General features: G+C 43.0%; 1 protein-coding gene across 1 annotated transcript in view; it reads right to left on the bottom strand.

The window, feature by feature from the left end:
* The window catches only part of SLC1A2 (solute carrier family 1 member 2), a 211,532-nt gene extending 194,778 nt beyond the window's left edge, over window positions 1-16,754 (bottom strand). Inside the window, exon 1 of the mRNA XM_060262226.1 lies at window positions 16,674-16,754. Coding sequence (XP_060118209.1) covers window positions 16,674-16,690 — 17 coding nt within the window. The 5' untranslated portion in view covers window positions 16,691-16,754. The remainder of the gene's footprint in view (window positions 1-16,673) is intronic.
* Window positions 16,755-21,034: the final 4,280 nt, after the last annotated feature.

Below are 21,034 nucleotides of genomic sequence, written 5' to 3'. Positions count from 1 at the left end.
CAGGTCAGGGTAAATAGAAGAACAAAGCTTGCTGAGAAAAAATCAGCATGGCTTCTGCCAATGGAAGTCCTGCCTTTTGGAGTTCTCTGTGAAAGTGAACAAGCATGTGGCTAATGATGACCCAGTAGACATTATATACTTGGAGTTTCAAAAGGCTTTTGACAAGGTACCTCACCAAAGACTCCTGAGTAAGCTAGCAGTCATGGGATAGACAGAGTAATCTCTTATGGATTAACAATTGGTTAAATGACAACGAAGCAAAGAGTAAGAATAAATGCATAGTTCTCACAATGGAAAGGAGTATGCAGTGGGATTCCACAAGAATCAGTACTGGGGCTGGTACTATTTAATATGTTCATAAATAATCTGGAACTAGAGTTGAGCAGTGTAGTGGTCAGGTTTGCAGATGACACGAAATTATTCAGAATGATGAAAACAAAGGATGACTGTGAAGGACTCCAGGAGGATGTGTTAGTGGGCAACATGAAGTTCAGTGAGGGCTCCCTCTCCTAGTCTACAGGAACTTGAGAGCAGTCAATGAAGCTGAGGAGCCGTAGTGTCAGTATGGACAAAAGGAAATATTTATTTAGCCATAGGCATAGATGGATTTGAAAAGAGATTAGCTAGAGAGGCATTTTCCAGACTACCTTAATGTTCCATTTTCATTCCACACCTTTTTTTCTTGTTCCAGACAACTTCTTAACAACCCAGTTCTGTCCCAGTTTTTCCTCACTACCCGCATTCTTTTTAAAACTAGTTTTTCTTTTACTTTTTTTTTCACTGCAAAATGAATTTGCAAGATAGCCTCTGCACCCTCTTCTTCAGAATCTAAACATTTTTCTCCACCTCAAGGGCTGCCACCCAAACCCGCCTAAAAAGTGTGGGTTTGGGCAGTTCCTTTAAAAAAAATGCATACCAGCATCAAAACATTTCAGTGCTGGAGGGCACCTACACTGAAACAGACATCCCCATTGGGAGGCCCAACACCAGCAGTCGATCATTGCCGTCCTTATCATTCTTTCATTGAAACTCAACAGCAAATGCTAACATGTTCCTGGGTACCATTTTTCAAATACATTTTAGTATCAAACACTCTCTTGAGCCTTTCTTGGCAAGATCTGGTACATCTGATGGAAGATACAAAGTGCAGATGGTTTGGAGGTATAAAGTCAGACTAAAAGGTATATCTGGCTACATGGCTCAGTTAATTCTCGTGGAAACTCCTGATATTAATTTTACAGATAATCACAATTCACTAGCCAAAAAACCCTTGGAGCCATTTTCGTCATTTATGCAGAATTTGGAGCTAGGGGAACAGAAGGGCTTTCAATACAACTAATTTTCAAAGATACCAATGGGCCAGGGAAGGTGGGAGAAATATTTTTGGATGTACAGGGAGAAAGGGAACACACTCCAAGGGGTAGGAGGAATCCAGAGCTTCTTGAAGTGCAATAGAAAGAAATAAGAGTCCGTGGGTTTCCTTAAGGCTGCTGCAGCACTGCAATACTTCAGTGTGTGCTAGGGTTGCCAAGTCCAATTCAAGAAATATCTGGGGACTTTGGGGGTGGAGCCAGGAGACATTGGGGGTGGAGCCAGGAACAAGGGTGTGATAAGCATAATTGAACTCCAAGGGAGTTCTGGCCATCACGTTTAAAGGGACAGCACACCTTTTTAAATGTCTTCCTTCCATAGGAAATAATGAAGGATAGTGGTACCTTCTTTTGGGGCTCATAGAATGGGACCCCCTGGTCCAATGGTTTTGAAACTTGGGGTACTTTGGGGAGAGGCACTAGATACTATACTGAAAATTTGGTGCCTCTACCTCAAAAGACGGCTCCCCCAGAGCCCCTGAAACCTCCAGATCAATTCCCCATTATAACCTATGAGAATCAATCTCTACATAGGGAATAATGAAGTGCTCAGCAGACGTTCCTCCCCTCCCCCCCCCCCCCCCCCCGTTTTCTGGTGACTCTGAAGTGAGGGCTTGGCCTCTCTACTCATGAGTTGCAGCCAACTTCTTCTAAGTAACACAGTCACCCCATCCCAAGAGGAAGCCTTTCCAATCGGAGCCTGGAGCCTCCGGAGGGGAAAAAATCACATGGTGGCTTTGGGGGCAGGGCTTTCCTCCGCCGCCCAGCTGACTGGGGGCAGGAAGGAGACTGGGAAAGTGGAAGAACCCCCGCTGGGACTTGGAGATTGGCAAGCCTAGTGTGTGCACACAAAAAAAGCAGAAAAACAGTCCTCAAACATGAATTTGAACAGACAGAGGATTGAGGGGGAAAAGACCAATTTCACACTAGACCTTTAATCCTGGTTTAGCCCTGTCCCTAAACCGACATTCTGCACTAGAATCATAGAATCAGATAAGCTAACTTTATGGCTCTATGATTCTATGATTTTAGTGTAGAATGTTATCTTGGGGACACAGATAAACCAGGATTAAAGGTCTAGTGCGAAATTGATCTGAAGCACAGTCATCAGAACCGCCATAACACTGGCAAAAACCTGAAAGGCAGCTGAAGTCTGGAAAGTGCCAGATTAATGGGAGATAGGTTTATCAGTGGCTACTAGTCATGGTGACTAAAGGAAACCTCCACGTTCAGAGGCAGTAAACTGAATACCAGGGGAAGGCCTAGGTCTCTATGCCCTATACTTGGACTTCCAGAGGAACTGGTTGACCACTGTGAGAGACAGTAGGCTCTGCAGATGTTTTATTTATATGTTTTTGACTTTATAATACTACTGTTTTTACTACAGTTCCCGTTTGTGCATCCTAATTGTAATGGCCTTTGGCCATACACGATAAATGCTACCTATCTACCTACATCAGCAAGCATTCCTTTCTAACAAAAGATTCTAGTTCAGCAGTACTCATTCTGCAGCTCACAGAGAGCCAACTTCCCAATTCCCATCATCAGGGCTTTTTTTGTAGCAGGAACTCTTTTATATATCAGGCCACACCCCCTGATGTAGACAATCCTCCTGGAGCTTACAGTAGGCCCTGTACTAAGAGCCCTGTAAGCTCTTGGAGGATTGGCTACATCAGGAGTGTGTGGCCTAATATGCAAAGGAATTCCTGCTACAAAAAAAGCCCTGCCCATCATCAAAAAGAGCCACATGATCGCTATATGCTCTGGGCACCACCCCAAACACACACATTTATATATCTTATAACGTGTTTAATTACCAGAACACCTCTGAGCATCTAGAATTATCTTTTCCCACTACTGAAAGCTTTTTTTTTTAATGGGCTAACATTTAACAGTGGTATGCCCCACTCTACCACCTTATTCAGCTGTATATGTGGACCAAGCCTCGGACACAAAACCTCTAGGTATCTGCAGCCTTAACAGTCCCAAACAAGCAGTATTGTGTTTTAAAAATAAAAGTTGGTATTTTGGGCACCTAGTAATGATAAAATTATTCCAATTTCTAAGGACACTGTTCTCTTTCCTGGACCATGGAGCAGATACCACGTGGAACAGTGCTCAGAAGAGTCATATGTGGCTCTGTCCCAAGCCACTAAGTATTACTGCTCTATTTACATTAGAACTTTTAGGACCTAAAGTATTCTCCACACATGTCTAAAAACAGGAAGCTGGATTTACTTTTGGTGGCCCAGTTTGGTTAAGTAACCAAGACAGCCTCTGACAGACCCAATCCCAAGATTGTTCTTTCTTTCCTTATTTGGAAAAGCTTCCTGGACATAGGAACATACCAATCAAAAAGTTATCTGAGCTTACTTCTCCTTTCTCAAGCCCAGAAAAAGAAATATTGTATATCTCTTGAACTCCAAGGTCTATACTTGAAACCAGAATATTTCCCAAATCATACTTGTGAATCATCATCTGCTTTACTTGGTCTTCCACATACTCTGGGTTTCATCTCTCTTACTATACCCAGCCCTGCCTTGCAAAGTAGATTCTATGTGCCTTCTTGCTCTCCATCCCTGTTGGATCTTTACCTGGATTACTCCTAGGTATCCAACCCTGACCTTGATCAGTATCCCCCTGGTAGGCCCTCCTCACTATGTTTGTGTAGTTCCAAGTTCCGTTTTGGATTACTGGCTGCCTAAATGCTTAGAAATATCCCCTTGAAAATCTCCATGCAAAACACTGCTTGGATACTACAAGTCTCCACCCTTCCGCTCTGCTTCAAATAATCTACACCCCTTTCTTGAGTTGCACATTTTGCACCAGTGCAGGCAGTTGGATAGTTTCATGTCATTTGGAGCATTCTTGTGTGCTCACAATGTGCTTGATATTGCTTTAATTGCCTGACTGTATTATTAGTCTCCTCAAGAAACTACCTCTGTCAAGTACATTTCATTTTTCTACACTCTGTTCCAAAGGGTTTAGGATCTCCATCACTCTTGTCACTGATTCCAAAATAATAACATAATAATCTTAATGCAGGTTTAGACACATCTTTCTCTAATTGGGTTATTAAGATGGGTCTGGTTACCAGTGGGGGACATGATGGGGACACGGGAGTTGTTAATGACAGCATGACAACATTTCCAAGGAAGTGACTTCATGCCTCTTTAGAAATCACCAAAAATTATGTTTTTTCAATTCCTAGAGAGACTTGGTGTCACTTCCGAATTTTCCTAGATGGGACAGCATATCATACAGTCAATGGTCATTTTTCTTTTACTTTATTTATTTATTTATTTATTTATTTTATTTTCTACTACGGGACTGGCACCCCTATTCTCCAGCTAGGTATTGAAACCTAAGCCAGCTCTCCCAGGTGGTGGAGGGAAGTTCTATTCACCATGCTTGGCTATTTTAGTGTGAAATAAAGTTCCAGATTGTAAAGCAGGCTCACTGACACATGTCTGATACTAACAAATATATGGTAGCAACAATACAAATGGTAAGACCACTGGAGAACTACCACATGAATCAGTGCTGATTAATCCTAAAATTGTGACATAATTTGATTTTAGCCTCAACATAAACACAAAATTGTGGCTTATCATACTACTTTTGTTGTTGCCATGGTCTCCATTATATTGCATACCACTCATACCTACAAGATCTGCCCCCCCCCCCCCGGAACTCCCATAATTGTAAACCCCTAAAGATCCTTTGGCAGGACCACCAGAGACCCGGATAAAATATCCAGCTTGATATTAAATTGGATATCCAGCTTGATATTAAATTTGGGAGTCCCAGAAACTGGCAGGAGTTCCCCTGGAGTAAAATAAAAATCTGGCAGTAAGAACCAAAACCCCACACTTAGAAGTCTACCCCACTGTGGTCCCAACATACTGTATGATATCAGACCAATTACTTAATTCCCTGATAAAATCTATTTACTCCACAGCATATAAAAAGGGTACTCCAGGCCATCCAATTTTGTTACTGGCTTCTGTATCTTACCACTTACCTCCCACCTCATGGTTGGTCTACTGTTGCTGAAATCACTGAACCCTCCCTGCCTTGGACGTCACCCCTTGCACTCCATAACTGGTTTTCTAGATCCAAACCTGCTTCCTCAGCCTCATAGCTGGTTCACTTTCTAGACCTTTATTCATTGGATAAAACCTCTTAAGCTTTGCCCTCCTTTAAACCGTTGAAACTTCATCCCTGGACCTGCTGTTAATCACCCACTTCTGGACTGGGCTCAGTCAATAAATACATCTTATGTTGGGTCTTCCTCTTTTCTTGCTGTTTTTAATGTTTCGTACCATTATTGTCTTTTCCAGTGACTCTTGTCTTCTCATAATGTGACTAAACTATGACAGCCTCAGTTTGATTAATTTTGTTTCCAGGAAGAGTTCAGACTTCATTTGATCTCGAACCCACTTACTTGTCTTTTTGGTAGTCCATGATATTTGTAAAACTCTCCTCCAATACCACATTTCAAATGAATCAGCTTTCTTCCTCAGCTTTCTTCATTGTCCAACTTTCACACCAATACACAGTAATGGGAAATACTGTAGTGTAAGTTATCTTGATCTTGGCTGCCAGTGACAGATCCTTAGAATCCTTTCTAGTTCCTTCACTGCTGACTTCCCAGGCTCAAACCCCTTCTGATTTATTGGTTGCAGTCTCCCTTTTGGTCCATAATAGAGCCAAGGAATAGCAAATCTTTAACTATTTCAGTTTCCTTGTAAACCTTGTGTAATTTCTCAATAGTCATAACTTTTGTCTTATTGATGTTTAGTTGTAATTTTATTTAGGCAGTTTCTGCTTTAACCATCAACAGCAGTTGTTTCAAATCTTCCCTATTTTCTACTAGTAATGTGGTGTCATCTTCATATCGCAAATTGTTAATGTCCCTTCCATCAATTTTCATTCCATGTTCATCAAAATTTAATCCATCTTTTCTGATGGTATGTTCTGCATACAGATTAAACAGGGAGGTAAAATAACCTGTCCAACAGCTTTGCCAATTGGAAACTATTCTGTTTCTCCATATTCTGTCCTAACAATAGTCTCAAGTCTAGAATATAGGTTATGCAACTGTTTTTCCATACTAATTTCTTTTAAAATCAAACATAGGGGTTTTTTTTATAATCCACAGTCAAAAGTTTTGCTGTAATCTATGAAATACAAGCTATTTTCTTTGTCAATTCTATCATATGATCCAGTAACCAACATGAATTTGCAATATGATCTCTAGTGCCTCTTCCTTTTCTGATTCCAGGTTCAACATCTTGCATTTCTCATTCTGTATATGGTAACAGTCTTTGTTGTAATACTTTGAGCATCACTTTATTTGTGTAATTAATGCAATGGTTTGATAGTTGCTACAGTCTTTGACATCTCCTTTTTTGGAACTGGAATGTAGATCACACTTTTCCAGTCTGTGGGCAATTGTTCTGTTTTCCATATTTGTTGATACATTCTTGTTAAAACTTTGATGGACAGTTTATGTGGCTTGGAATAGCTCTATTGATATCCAATCAGTTTCTTGAGATTTGTTTCTCCAAATGGCTTTGAGTGCAGCTTTCATGTCACTTTCTAAGATTGCAAGCAGGGCTCTTTTTTAGTAGGAACATACAGGAACACAGTTCCAGCTGGCTTGGCATCAGGGGATATGGTTTAATATGCAAAAAAGTCCCTGCTGGGCTTTTTCTACCAAAAAGTTGTGTGAAACAAAGGGGATGTGGCCTGATATGCAAATGAGTTCCTGCTGGGCTTTTTTTTACCAAAAGAAAAGCCCTGATTGCAGGTATTCTTCAACGGATTCTTGGAAAGAATCTATTACCTGTCTTTGTGTAGTATATATATGTATCAGAATTCTAGATCTCAGCACTTCCAACAAATAGAAAGCATTTTCAGAATCACAAGAAAAAACTGTAAACTTGCTGTTTTTTGTGACACACCCAGAGTGTAGTGTGATGAATGACTTGTTAACTACTGAGAGACCCAGGTTTGAATCCCAAGTCCACCATGGAAGTTTGCTGGGTAACCTTGGGCCAGTCACACATTCTCAACCTACCCCTACCTTTAAACAATTTAATTTGTATAATTAAATGCTCACACACTGGACCTGACAAATAAACTCTTCCCCGCATTTATTCTTATCCTATTTTTTTTTAACTGCCACCAAATATGATGGGCCCTTCCCCGTGGCTGGGCACTACTGCTGGGGCTATGGGCAGCAGCTGGTGCGGCGGTTTGCTATGTGACCTGCCTAACACAAATGCGAGCACCCGGTCCCCCTCTTAGGAAACACCACCGGGCCCAACAACCGCCCTCCTTCCCAGCAGAAGCCGTGGCTCGGCGCTTGATCAACCAAGCCATGGTGCCGTTACAGGCTGCTTGCCACAACTGAATGGCATGATTTTCACAAAGCGTGTGTTACCAACAGAAAATCAGCCATTCCATCCAAGGGCTGACCACAAACCGAAAGGTGTCGCCCGGACCCCACCAGCCCGGGTCTTCTAAATACCAATAATCAGAGTAGCCCACCCCTGAGCACATATGAGGGCAAGTCAATAAAGCGTCCTCTTACCCACCACTTGACAGACAACTAAAACACACGAACAGGGAGGGGTGACATATAGGGGACCCTATTCACTCGCTTCTCTGCGGTCCCCGCTTACCGCACTCGCGTGGGCAAGGAACAAGGTACTGGCAGATCCACTATTGCTCCGATACCAGGTATCGTCTCAGACACGCATCATGCACTCCACAAGCACACCAGACAGACTTGTTACTGTAAAAGGTTACTTCTGTATTGCTTATTCCCCTTTTTTTTTTTTTTTTTTTGATATAGCACCCCCGTCACTGCAGCGGTGCTAATTGTTTTCCAAACACAGCTTTGTATCGCCGTGGGAGCGCAATGGAGCTCCAATGAGGGCACACCAAACGTGTCCCTCCCAAGCAGACACAATTAGAAGGCTGCAGCTGGAAGCGGCACTCTCTCAGGGCCCCTTTCCTCCGTGCTGGAGGCGGCACTCCCTTCCTTCCCTGTTTATCAGGGTTCTATGAGGGCCCCTCTCTTCCCAATCTGCAGGGTTCTGCGGGTGCTGCTGCGCGGTGATCAGTCGCGCCTTCCCTCCGAGACGGGGCCCACGCCACGCCGTCTCATATGGAGGGGCTTCCACCAAAATGCCCACCCTAGGGCTCCTAAAGCTTTGTGCACAAGGTTCTATACTTACAATCCGGAGTCTTCCAAATTAAAGCTGGTTCCTGTTGCCTGTTCAGGTCCGGTTAGTCCACGGCAGGGTCGACTGAAGACGGGACGGGCAGAAAAACGGTCAGCCAGAAAGAAGGCCGGGAGCTCCAACCGTGGTCTGGGCCTCCCGCCAGCAGCCGGGCCCCACCGGGCTAAGCAGCCGGGGCCCCAAAGCCCCAGCACATCCGAGTCACGGCACCAAGTTTTATGTAGCAGGAAGAGCCCGCTCTATCTATCAAGGCAGGTGTCCGTAACAAAGGAGGCTTGAGGCAAGATCAGGAAAAACAGCTAGGATTTATTTGATACACACGTGTGGTCTCAGACCAAAGATGGGCGTCTGAGCAAAGAACATTCGGGCGCACAGACTTTATATAGCATTACACATTTGCCTTAAAAGCAGCTTACACACAATATTACTGCATATCATACCGAAGAGTTTCGAAGCTGCTTGCCTTTTACTTAGTTCCCTTTTGGCGTGCAACTCCAAGCGAAAACCCCCTTTTGCTCAACCGCAAGCTGTTCCGCTTCTGTTAACCTTCGGTCTCTTAAGCCATTTGCATTAGTACTGTTTTTGCACACTTAGGCCTTTTGCTGCGTCCAGCTTCCTTTACCGCCCGCTGACCCCCAAACTGAAGCCTCTGTTACAATATAGCATAGTAAGGTTATATAGTAAGCCATGGTAGGCCTGCAATGCACTCTATCAGCCAAGCATGTCTAGGCATGCCTCATTAAGCACACCTCCATTGAGCTGCTTATCCTTACATATTCTTCTCCCATTTAGTTCCATCCCATTCCCAGCCTAGTCCCTCTTCACCAATACCTTACCAAGTAAGCTAGCCGGGCCACACACAAAAAATACCAAGAGGAAATGGGGGTGGACCCCGGTGCACAAGAATCATGTTGGTGCACTTATGTAACTTCCAGTAAAACCAGAAGTGACGTGGCAGATATGTTAGCATTTTTGAGAAACTCTTGTTTTGCGTTTTTGCAAAATGTTACAGTGTCTACTGCATCACTGTCCATGGGTCTTCTGATTGGCCATTGGAGATCTAATGTCCTTGTGAATTTTCAAAAATTACAGCACAAGAATCTTCACTTCATGAGTGAAAGTAAGCTGTGCGTATGCAAGAAAATATTTTAAACAATATGCTTATTTTAAAATGCATCCTGTTAAACAGAACTTCTACCCGAAATGCTGAAGATTTAGTAATACATGATCTCACTCCTTGACATTATGTCTTCTGTCAACCATTTCTGGTTGCTCCTACTACCCTGGGTCAGAACTCCAAAGGTACCTGAAGGCTCAAAAGGCTAGGGACTCCTGCCCTGTGCATTTAATCAATGTAATCAGATTATAGAATCCTATAAACACGGGTAGCGCAAGATAAACCATGCTAGAGGATGCCCCATGCCAGAACACCAAAATAAATAAAATTAAACAATTAAAACATATGGCTGAAGTTAATTGTCATCTAGCAGAGTTACATCCTTCTAAGTCTACCAACCTCAAAGAAGGGTTTGACTTTTAGAATGGCACTGCAACACACAATGCAGAAGTCTAAACAAAAGCCATCAAAGACACAAGAAAACACCTTCCCACTCCCAGGTATGGCATTCAGACTCTCAGAACAAAGCAGATCACTTCAATAGAGCCACTCAAATGGGAAATGTTCTTGCTCCTATGGTTCAAGATTTCACTCAGTGTCCTCAGAATCTATGATATGCTTCAGAGAATGTGTGTGTGTGGATGGTAAATGGTAGTAACAGTCATAGTAGAAACATTGACAAATGGTAAGGAACTTGTCAAATATGATTGCTTAAGGCTAGAGACTGCCAATATTTCCACTGTCCTTTCCTCTGTAAGTCGCTTTATCATTTTCCTAGGAGGCAATGTCTAGAATGGGCTCTTGGAAATGCTGTCTGTGTCACAGCACTTAGAAAACAAGAAACATTAGATCAGGCATGGCCAAACTATGGCTCTTTCACACATATTGATTGTTTCCACACACACTAAATAATGCACTTTCAATGCACTTTCCAACCAGATTTTGCCAGTTCACACAGTAAAATCCAGTTGGAAAGTACATTGAAAGTGAATTGAAATTGTGTTATTTAGCATGTGTGATCGCAGACATTATGCAGCTCCTGGAGGTCAAGGAGAAACTTAATGCAGGCTTACTCTCAAGTAAGCATGCATAGCTTCAGGCAGGCCTTTTTTTCAGCAGGCGCTCACAGGAGCATAGCTCCTGAACCTTTCTGATGCCCCCCCTCCTCCTCCCCACCTACCTATCTTGTCCAATGAATAGTAGGTGCAGCTGCATAACAATCCTTGGATGAGTTCAACCACCTATTTTTCTACAAAATGACCCCTGGCTTCAGGACCTCAGTCAGTCTCTGAGCACTGACCCATAGGTAGGTGACTATTTCCGATGTGTGTGAAGTGAGGAAAGAGGGGAAAATAGGCAGGCTTGCAAGCCTGGTGAGTGATGGGACTGGGGAAGGGTGACAGCTGCCTTCACCTCTCCTCTGCAATGTTAATTAAGATGGCCAATGGCAGGCCCTGCAGCCTAGCCAAGTAAGCTGCATCACTGATAGAAGAATCTTGTCTCCCTCTCTTGGCTGGCCACCTGGTGCAGGCCTGGTAGCCAGGGGCTGTGGCTGGCCAAATGCCCTGACAGGTTTGTGGGCCTGCTGAGCATGGGGGAACTGCTGCATCCCCCTCCTGTACTGGGCTTTAGAAGTAAGTGGGTTAACTAGTCTCCCTCCAGGTTCCAGGCAGCTGCAAAAGTGCTAGTGAAGTCATGGTGCATCCCTTGGTTTTTTTGTGATAACACTTCACGCTTTCTCAGGTGCCTTCCCACCATTAGGCTGTCCCACTGGGAGGGAATTAAAAAGGGCTGCATAAGGTTTCCCCTTAGTTGCATAGCTCTTTTAAGAGCTGTACCTACTAACCTTGGTGGCAAGGCAAAGAGAGATGCATAATGATGCAAACTGTGGTCACTGATTAATATTGTACATGTGTGTTTCCTTCTCACACTGGTGCAAAAAAATAATTCCCTAACCTTTCCCTATGCTAGGCTTATGGTGACTGTTATTCCCATTTTTTTAAAACCTCCTTCTAGCATGATTGTATTGTAAACTTCGCACATACGTATTTTATCTTTCTTTGCAAAGAAAGTATTAAGAATGTTAATAAAAATGAATGTGTAATATTTGTTCATCTCTTGTGCCTCTCAAAAATCTAATGTTTATTCTATGTGGCTCTCACACTAAGCAAGTTTGGCCACCCCTGCCCAAAATGTGCATGCACACGAAAGCTTACATTCTGAATAAAACTTTGGTCTAAAAGGTGCCACTGGACTCCAACTTTGTTCTTTTACAGCCAAAGGCAGAGGCTGCAGAGGGCCCATTCATAGTTTTCTGTGATTTACAGAGGACTTGGCTGTCACAATTATTCTCATTCATCCAACCTCAATTTCACAGTGGGCATGAACTTGGCCTCCTCTGTTCTCAATGGCTTGGATGAGCTTCAATTATTGACACTTGAAGGGCTACTCAGCTTTAATCATAAGAGTCTGAACAGTTTGCTTTTGGTACCGATAAACACCTCCATTGAGAGAAAGAAGGTCTCTTGCCTTGTAAAAGGAAACGGTGATTTGAACTTTTTTTTTCTTTAATCACAACTGAAATTACCTGTTCTTGCAGTCCTAATTCATTATTCTGGGACAAAGTTGATTAAGTATGCAGGGATAGACAACTCTGGGCAATCATGGATAATGGACCTTTCTTATCCGTCAGGATTTCCAGCTAGTTATGGGGCTGAATCTGCCTTGCTTATCATGATAGACAACTTGGACTAGATGACAGGGGAGTGTGCTGTAACCTACTTAATACTCCTGGAATCTCTCTGCTGTCCTTGATACCATAATATATTTCAAGATCCTCTGTTGAAGAGTAGGGTCATTGCACCACAGTAGTTCCACTCCTACCTAGTTCATAGGCAGAAAAAAAAAGATGGTGCTTAGCAACTGGTATTCTTCTCAGACAATTTCTCCTGTAGTTTCTCACAGGATTTAGTCTGCTTCCCATGCTAACTAGTTTTTTATGCCTGTTCTGGATGGGGTCATACTACCCCTAAAGACTAGGTAAACTGAGTGAGAGTATTTCTTAATCTAGCAAGATATTTGGGCAGAAGCTATCCTCTAATGTCTTTCCCTCTTCACTTTGGCTCATATGCCAGCCAGGCCCACTTTTTTTGAAAAGCAGCATCTTGACATAGTCATGTGCGCCTCTGAAACTTTGCCAATCTTGCAATATTGTTAGAATTTCATTTTATCCCTGATGATTCATATATTGAAGACAACCATTATATATTACAAATGCTAGCTAATGCCAACATTATATATTGTATAACAAAGTTTCTCAAGAACCCAGTCCCATGAGCTGGAATGTTACTAATATTACAATTGATGCTTACACTTTTTAATCTCCAGTACACAGATCCTTAATGTAGTATAGAAAATGAAGACAGATGTTTTTTAATGTTTACCAGCACTAATGTTCCACTCAGTGGATGTTTTCATTCATGAATTTTGAATATGCAGATACCTTTACTTGGGAGAATTAGTACATAGTATGAGCTGCTTGCAACCACTGCTGTCCTAGTACAACATCAGGGAGCTTCTTACAGGGTTATGTGCTTATAGGATTGCTTATTGGCTCAATAGTGTGGATCAGAAGTTCTAGGAATGTGATAGACACCACTGCCACAAGTGATGTTAGAGAAAACTGTTGAATAACCTGGAATGGGGTGGAGGAGGAATAAAGTGAAGTCAAAAGGGTTGGATTTTGGATACCAGAGAGTCAGTGCTGTTGAGGCAACCATGTACAACTAGTGTTTGATAACAGCCTTTTCATAGTGGACTACTATTGATAGCATCATAGATTAAATCATATTTGCTAAGCATAGCATGCCTTGACAGCTGTTTCGGCACAAGAGATTCACGTTGCACTATTATCACTAGCCGCCATTAATATTACCTCTATAGATAAAAGAATAGTCAATGATAGGGAAAATCTATAAGGAATGGCCCTGCTTCTGAGTGCACAGAGGCCACCATGGGCTTTTTATTTAGAGCACTTTGTATTCATTTTTTCACTACATTTTATTCTGTCCTCACTCTGAGGAACTCAAGATGGCATATATTGGGCTTGCCTCTTCCATTTTACCTTCATAACAACCCTGTGAAGTAGACTAGGTTAACGGAAGGTGCCTGGGTCAAAATTAGACAGTAAATTTCCATGGGATTTAAATACAAATCTCCCACTCAGGCCCTAATCTGACATTCTAACCACTACACAAAACTGGTGTGGTACATAGATGTAATGACTTAATTGACTGAACTGATAACCCTGCACTTAAGTATACCCTCTAAGACCAAATCACCAATACCTAACACCTTAACTGATATTCTCACCTCTGTCATGGGCTTTCTCTTGACTACTAGGGTTAGGATTGGGTTGAGATTAGGGATGGGCACAGAACGGGGAAATGGTGGTTCATTTCAAAGTTGGTTTAACTGACTTCGTGGTTTGTTTCATGTTTTTTTTTCCCTGAATGAATTGTGGTTTATTTGGCTCGGGAAGGCTAGAAAGCACTGGCACGCTGTGACGTGCCCAGACACTCCTCATAGAAAACATGTTCCAACCCCTTAATAATCTTGGTTGCCTTCCTTTGCAGTTCTTCAAGCTCTGCAATATCATTTTTGAGATATGGCACCAAGAACTGTGTACAGTAGTCCAAATGAGACCACACTATAGGTCTATACAAGGGCATTACAATATTGGCCATCTTATTTTTAATGCCTTTCATAATAATCCCCAGTATGGAGTTGAGGCTTTTTCACTGCCACTGCATGAGTTTTGACAGATCAAATATCCCTAGCAGAACTATTTAGTCACCTCATATCACCTTCTGTACAGTGATATTCAATGGAATTTGCATTCATTCATCTGTAGGTGATCAAATAATGCATGTAAAATCCAGTAGCTGCATAACTGTTTTACACTTTTGTGCAGTTTAATTAAGTATGCATGGTCAACCTACAGAAGAAGTGAGGGCACGTGTTTGTGTGAGGGAATTAAGGGAATTAAAAAACATAAAACAGGATGTCATATTTGTGTACATTAACTTTAAGATGGAATCATATTTAAAATAGCATTTCTTCAACAAAACCTGAAAACTGAATAACGCATATGTTTCTCCATTTCCAGTAGCTTTGCATTTTTAAAACTACACTGCATGTGTTTTGGTTTCTAAGTGCTGATATAGTATAATGTTCATGGGTCACAAGCTTGAAGTCCCACTTCAGTTCTTAGCACCAGGTTTCAGTCTCTGCTCTCCATCTGTCATGTGTGCCCCGCTTTGCAGAGGTGTTGCAGGAATTACCAAGATGAATACAAAGATCACTTTCAGAATGTAGGAAAACTATTACACTATACAATTAAGTATCCATCTCTGGAGGAAATGCAAAGCTCAGGGGAAGCATTTCAGAGTGGACATAATCCTGCCAACCTTAAACACTTTTAAGTCTTATCAGTTTCAAGGAAAGAGAGTTAAGCAGGTGCTTAAGTATCTAATTGAAACCAGAGGGACTTATAAGCGCTTATCCTTGACTGGACCGTATCCAATATTTTTAAAGCAACAAGTACTGATAGGATGCACACATAAAATGGAAAGATTTAGTCTGGGAGAACCTCCTCAATGGTAAACTGGCATCCACATTGACTGAAGACTTCCTCATTCTTGTTTCTAACAGATAAACAATGCAGATCATCATTAAGGTGAAATGCTACAGAGTTTTATAGTCCCCAACATCAGAATCTGTAAATATGATCTTGTAGTCACAACTATGGGAGGCAGGGAAGGAAAAATACTCTGTAGTGACTTCGTAGAGCTTTGACGATTCTCCAGCATCCCCTAGAAATCCTTGGAGCAACACGGTCTGCAATCTTTAAGCAACTTCCTTTCGGGTCACCCGTATGCCAAAGAGAACATGCCTACTTTTCTTTGCCTCACTTGGGTGCATGCACTTTCCACCAACATCCCCCACCGTTTTAAATCGCCTTTTAGCCTTGGAAACGCCCGCACACATCTCCAGCAGATATAAACAGTCTTCTTTTACACTCTGTCCTCACAAAGTCCTGTCCCGAGCAGATCATACTGATCCAACCTGACAGCCACCCCTACGGATCAAGAGGAGGTCGCCAGACGCTTGGATAATACTATACAAGACCACGGACAGCCCCAGACATTACTTCCCAAACACAAGCCAATCAACCAACCAAAACCACAAGCCCAATGGAGGATTTGACCCTCTGGAATGTTTCGCAAGGAGCGAGTTTCCAAAGATTTTGCAGAGGGGGAATTACCAACAAAAACATGTGCTTGCTGTCCGCAGAATAATTCTTGTGAAACCCACACCAAATTCTGTCCCGATTACTTCTCCGTTGCCTCCCCATTTTCGCATCATATAGCCGGAGTCAAGGCTATTGCCAAACTCTTGGATGCGAGTTCCTTTCACTTTCTCTCCCGAGCTCTGGTTTTAGATCTGCAATCCGATCCTAATGCACGTGTACTCGGAAGTTAGCCCCCACTGGACTCCAATGGGTCTCACGTTTCGAGGCACAGTGCACAAAAGCTAAGCCCTCGGCTTTCTTTTTCCTTAAATACCATATCATTTGATAGCGTTTAGCCTTGCAAGAGTTAAAGTAACGGCTGGTAGCAACGAGGAAGCCCTCGAGAGACTGATATTTGAAATTCCAGGATCTAATTTGCAGCTGCAGTTGGAAGCCTCTTGCATTCCCTGTGCGTTGTTTGGGCTTGGAGCGCGGGGCTGAAGAGGGGGAGGATAGGACATGGAAGATCTCGCCGCCAGATAAGCAGATACAAAGCAAATGTTTCCCCAAAGCACAACCCAACCCCCTCGGCAAGCCGGTCTTCCCCTCCACCCCCCAGAAAGCCCAGTCCCCCTCACCCGTCCGTGGATGCCATGGTCCTGTCCAAGACCCCTTGTCTGTCTTCCGAAGAAATCCAAAGATTTTAAAAGGGGGGGCGGGGGACCTCGACCTTTTATTGTTGTCTGCCGGAGACCCTTTTTAGCTCCGCCGGGTATAATCCTCCCGGTTCGGAAAGGCGAGCATCCAGAAGCTGGCTCTCGAGAGCTGCCCCCCGCCACCTCCTCCTGCTGGGAGTGAGATTTCTCAACGTCTTCTGGTAGCTTGAATATCTTAGAGAGAGAGAGAAAGAGGAGCGGGGGGTAGAGGTGGCGGGGGAGATGCAAAGGGGGTGGGCGAAAAGCCCTGGGACAGACAAGCGGTGGGCGATGGCTAAGGCTTAGATAACGTGGCCACCTGTGCTCGGCTCCTTGGCTTCCTGCATTCCCTCCGAAGGGCCGGCTGGTGAGGGCGAGGAGTGTGTGTGTGAATGTGTATGAGGGAGGGAGGGAGAGAAGGGGGGGGGGTGTTGTGTGTATGTGTAAGAGGTGCCGGGTGACTTCACATTGCCATGGTGTTGGCTGAGGTTGGATTGGAAGGTTTAACTGTGGATTTGCACTCTATCCCTCTCTATTTTCGGCCAAGGCTGACATCACTTGCTGTTGCAACTCCTCCAAATCCCCCCCCCGCGCCTCTTATTTATACGGGGGGGGGGAGCAATAAAAACCCCGCTCGGAGGAACGCAGGATTCCTTGCCATGAAAGCGCTACTGAGGAGCAAGAGCGCGGGGCCCTCCCTGCCGGAGCAGAGCGGCCTTTGGCTGATTTCTTTGCACTCCCCGAGCTGCTATTCCTCGAGTGCCGTTGAGTAGCAGTTAGGCTGGAAACGTGGCGGAAACGCGTTTCCCTTTGTGTCGTTTTCTGATCCCGACCAGCAGCCAACGCCTCCCAGTCCTCTCGGGGAGGAATATTTACAGGCCCACCTTTACCATTCAGCCGGCTCTGCAATAGGATCTTATACTACGCTGCTGCCAACTAGCCCTTCCCGTCGTTTCTGTTTTACTGTTGCAGCACAGCTGGCAGCCCTCGGTTGTCTAACTGGAAATCTGGAGAATAACTGCCTTAAAAAAGAATAAAAAGGCTTGGATGCAAATGTTACTTGTACTCATACAGAAAGACTGTGTGCTGACCGGCAGACAACGAGTTAACCGCCCTCCCACAACGCTGTCATGTTCTTGTCCTTTAAAACCTGCCTGCATATCGGATTGGGACTCTGTTAAAGGGGAGGAGCCACACTAATGAATTAATACTCACGAGAGGATGGAGGGCTCCTTACAATCGATTCACAGAGAACAGAGAGTAAAGAAGATCGTTGGTTATTTGAGGATTCTCTCTTGTCTAATATTAGAAATAAATTGCTTTCTGTGGATAGGACATTATATTATTGAAATGGTGAGATTCTTAAACCAGGTCTCTAGAACCCCTCAAGAAATCTCAAACAGAGCTGAAACGAGGGCTTCCTTTGTGGAAACAAAATTCTCAAAAAAATGTTTAAAAGTTCATGAGGGGCACCTGTGTGTTTCTCCATTTCCCCCTTGAGAGTTCTGGCACCACTCTTCCCCCAAAAAGAAACCCTAGATGAAACAAAGCATGAGCTTTTACAAATACAGTACAAAACAATGGTGTAGAACTACCTAGTTTAAAGTGTGCTTTCAGTGATAGGTAGCAATACAGCAATATAGGTCACAATACTTATCCCTTTAATTGCAACTTTCTGAGCATTTCATTACAGCACAGTACTATTTAACTTGTGCAAAAAGCCCTGTGAAACCTGGGAAAGGAAAAGCTGGTGCTCTGTTTGTACTAATTAAGGCATATAAAACCTAAAACATGGTTTGATGCAGGGGGGGAGTCAGTCTGAACATATAAACAAGTTTTCAAATGACACAATATTTTAAGCCCAATGACTTCCAAAAGTCAGCTCCATGGAGAACACCTATTGGTATCTGATGAATGGAGCTTTGACTCTCAAAAGCTTCTGCCATGGAAATCTTGTTGGTTTTTGAAGTGGTAATGGACTCAAATCAATCATTTTGACTGTGGTGTTCTAAGAGGTGCACCATTAGCAGTTTAGTTCAGTTTCTTAATGCTTAGTTATTTCCCTAAACCAGTAACTAGAATCTATTGTATGCTTTTGTGGTTTATATCAGCTGAGAATATGAATAGCTTATTTGCAGTAATAGGCTGTAGAGTTCTTTGACTGTAATAGTCCGTCCTCTAAGCCTCTGCTGACCTCTGTTGGAGAAGTGGCAAATTTAGGTAATGCAAATTTAGATAATAAAGAAGTTTGGGAAGGAGTGGGCACAGGACTTTTCTTGGAAATTAGAAGCATTTTGGGGGCAGTTTATTATTATTTTTTGAACAATTTCTTCTTAATTGGCATTCTGGGAAACTGTCAATAGATGAACTTCCGTAAAAGAAAGGATAATAGGTATTCTTCCCAAGTGGAGCGCTGGCCACAAGAGTCCTGAGAATAAATTTGCTAGTGACTGTAAACCCAGAGTAGCACACTAATTTATTTACTGGATTGAAAAGAAGATACTCACATTAATCAAGTATTTTCCCTCCAAAGGTAGGGGAAGTGGAGTAAGCTGAGAGAGAGAGAGAAGGGTTAGAGAGTATATTTGGGTTAGGAAGCAAAGCAAATATGCAGTTCTACAATATTAGTCTAGTTGTACTCCAGTGAAATATCTGCTTCCACTGAGTCCATATTTTTAAAATGTGTTAGGTTGTGTGACAAACAATACAGCTGGGGCTGTGTGTTGCCATGCATTGTGTAATCCTTGGCCATCCCTTGCCTGTATCACTGGAACTACTGTCTTGTTGACTTTACTGCCAATCATTCTGTTCTCTCCAGTTCTCATTGATTTCAGCAGACTTAGACTGGCATAGGATTGCACTGTTAGTCCCCTCACTCTGAGAACAGGCCTACAAAAATAATGTGCCTTTGTCTCCATTTTCCTCAATTGAAAATCTTTGCCAGTTCAGGAAGCAATTTACCTCTCACTTTTTGCTGTCTTTCTTTTCAGTCTTCTGCCCAGTCTTTCTTCTGCTCGATTTCAAGCAGCTCCTCTACCTCCCCTAGCATTTTTCTGCCATTGTCCACCATCTTTGTTTGTATATCCCACAGGCATTTCCTTTTTTATCTTTGTCACCCATTTAGATAGTTCCAGGACAGTAGCCATATTGGTCTGCAGTAGAAAAAAATCTTGTTGGTCTCTAAGATACTACTTTACTTTAATCTAGCTGATCTTTGTCTTGTTTGTCTATAGTTTTAGGGTCCAAAAGAGAGGTTTGGTACTTTTAACTCTTCCTCATGAGGGAAAACTTTTTCCAGGCCCTGTTTTCTTATTACTTCACTTGATACACAGTTCTTTACACTGAATAGAATATACACATTTGGTTGCAAACCACCAACTGTGGAACAATCAAATAACATGGGGGCAATTCATGCATTCAGTTTTGTCTCTGTTCATTGCCTCCTGAAGATACATCCACACAGAGAGCGTTTTACATAAGAAAAATATGTTCAGGCCACCTCTAGAATATCTGGTATCCTAGGCAAGGCTAACTTCTGCATGGACAACATCAACAAGTCACATGGGGGGGCATCCAATTCAGTGCCCCCAGAAGGCTGGCGCCCTAGGCAATCACCTGGTTTGCCTAGTGGCAGAGCTGGCCCTGAATATGTCAGTGTGACTACAGAAATAATTGCAGAGAAATGCTACCTATGTATCTAGACAGCCTAATTCACATGAACATATGAAGCGGCCTTATACTGAATCAGACCCATTGTAAGCCAAAATGCCCTCAAAAGAGGTTGGGGAATTGACAGGTGGGCACCTTTGGCTTAAAAAGGATCTAGAATCTATACAGAATTCCACTTCCAGAAATTATTGCTAAATTTACCAAAGACACTAATTAAGTTAAACAATTATGATTTTATTACAGAAAAATATAGAACACACACATACAAGATAATAGATTCATATAACATACATACAGACCTAATAAAAACAGAGAAAATGCATAGAGGTAACATAAGGATGGACAAACAGGGTGATAATTACTGATTGTAGTCTTCCAGGAAGGCTCCAATGGCGACATACGAGGACGATGGGGAAGGGGACCCTCAACTGGCCAAGAATCGGCGATGTGTCTAAGCAGCAGGAATGGGGTGCTGCTAGATGCACACCTGTGGGGAGCTGGGTCACAGGTTATAAGGACTACCTTGAGCCCTTAGGGGATGGGAGGTACAGGGGCGGATGAGAGGTGGTCAGCTGGTACATGACCTCAGAAAAAGGGGAGGCTCTGCAATGACCATAAGGGCTGGCCTTATGTGG

The sequence above is a fragment of the Heteronotia binoei genome, chromosome 21, assembly GCF_032191835.1.
Source record: "Heteronotia binoei isolate CCM8104 ecotype False Entrance Well chromosome 21, APGP_CSIRO_Hbin_v1, whole genome shotgun sequence".
NCBI classification, from domain to species: domain Eukaryota; kingdom Metazoa; phylum Chordata; class Lepidosauria; order Squamata; family Gekkonidae; genus Heteronotia; species Heteronotia binoei.
Note: the sequence above shows the minus strand (reverse complement) of the source record. Positions and strands in the feature narration are given on the sequence as shown.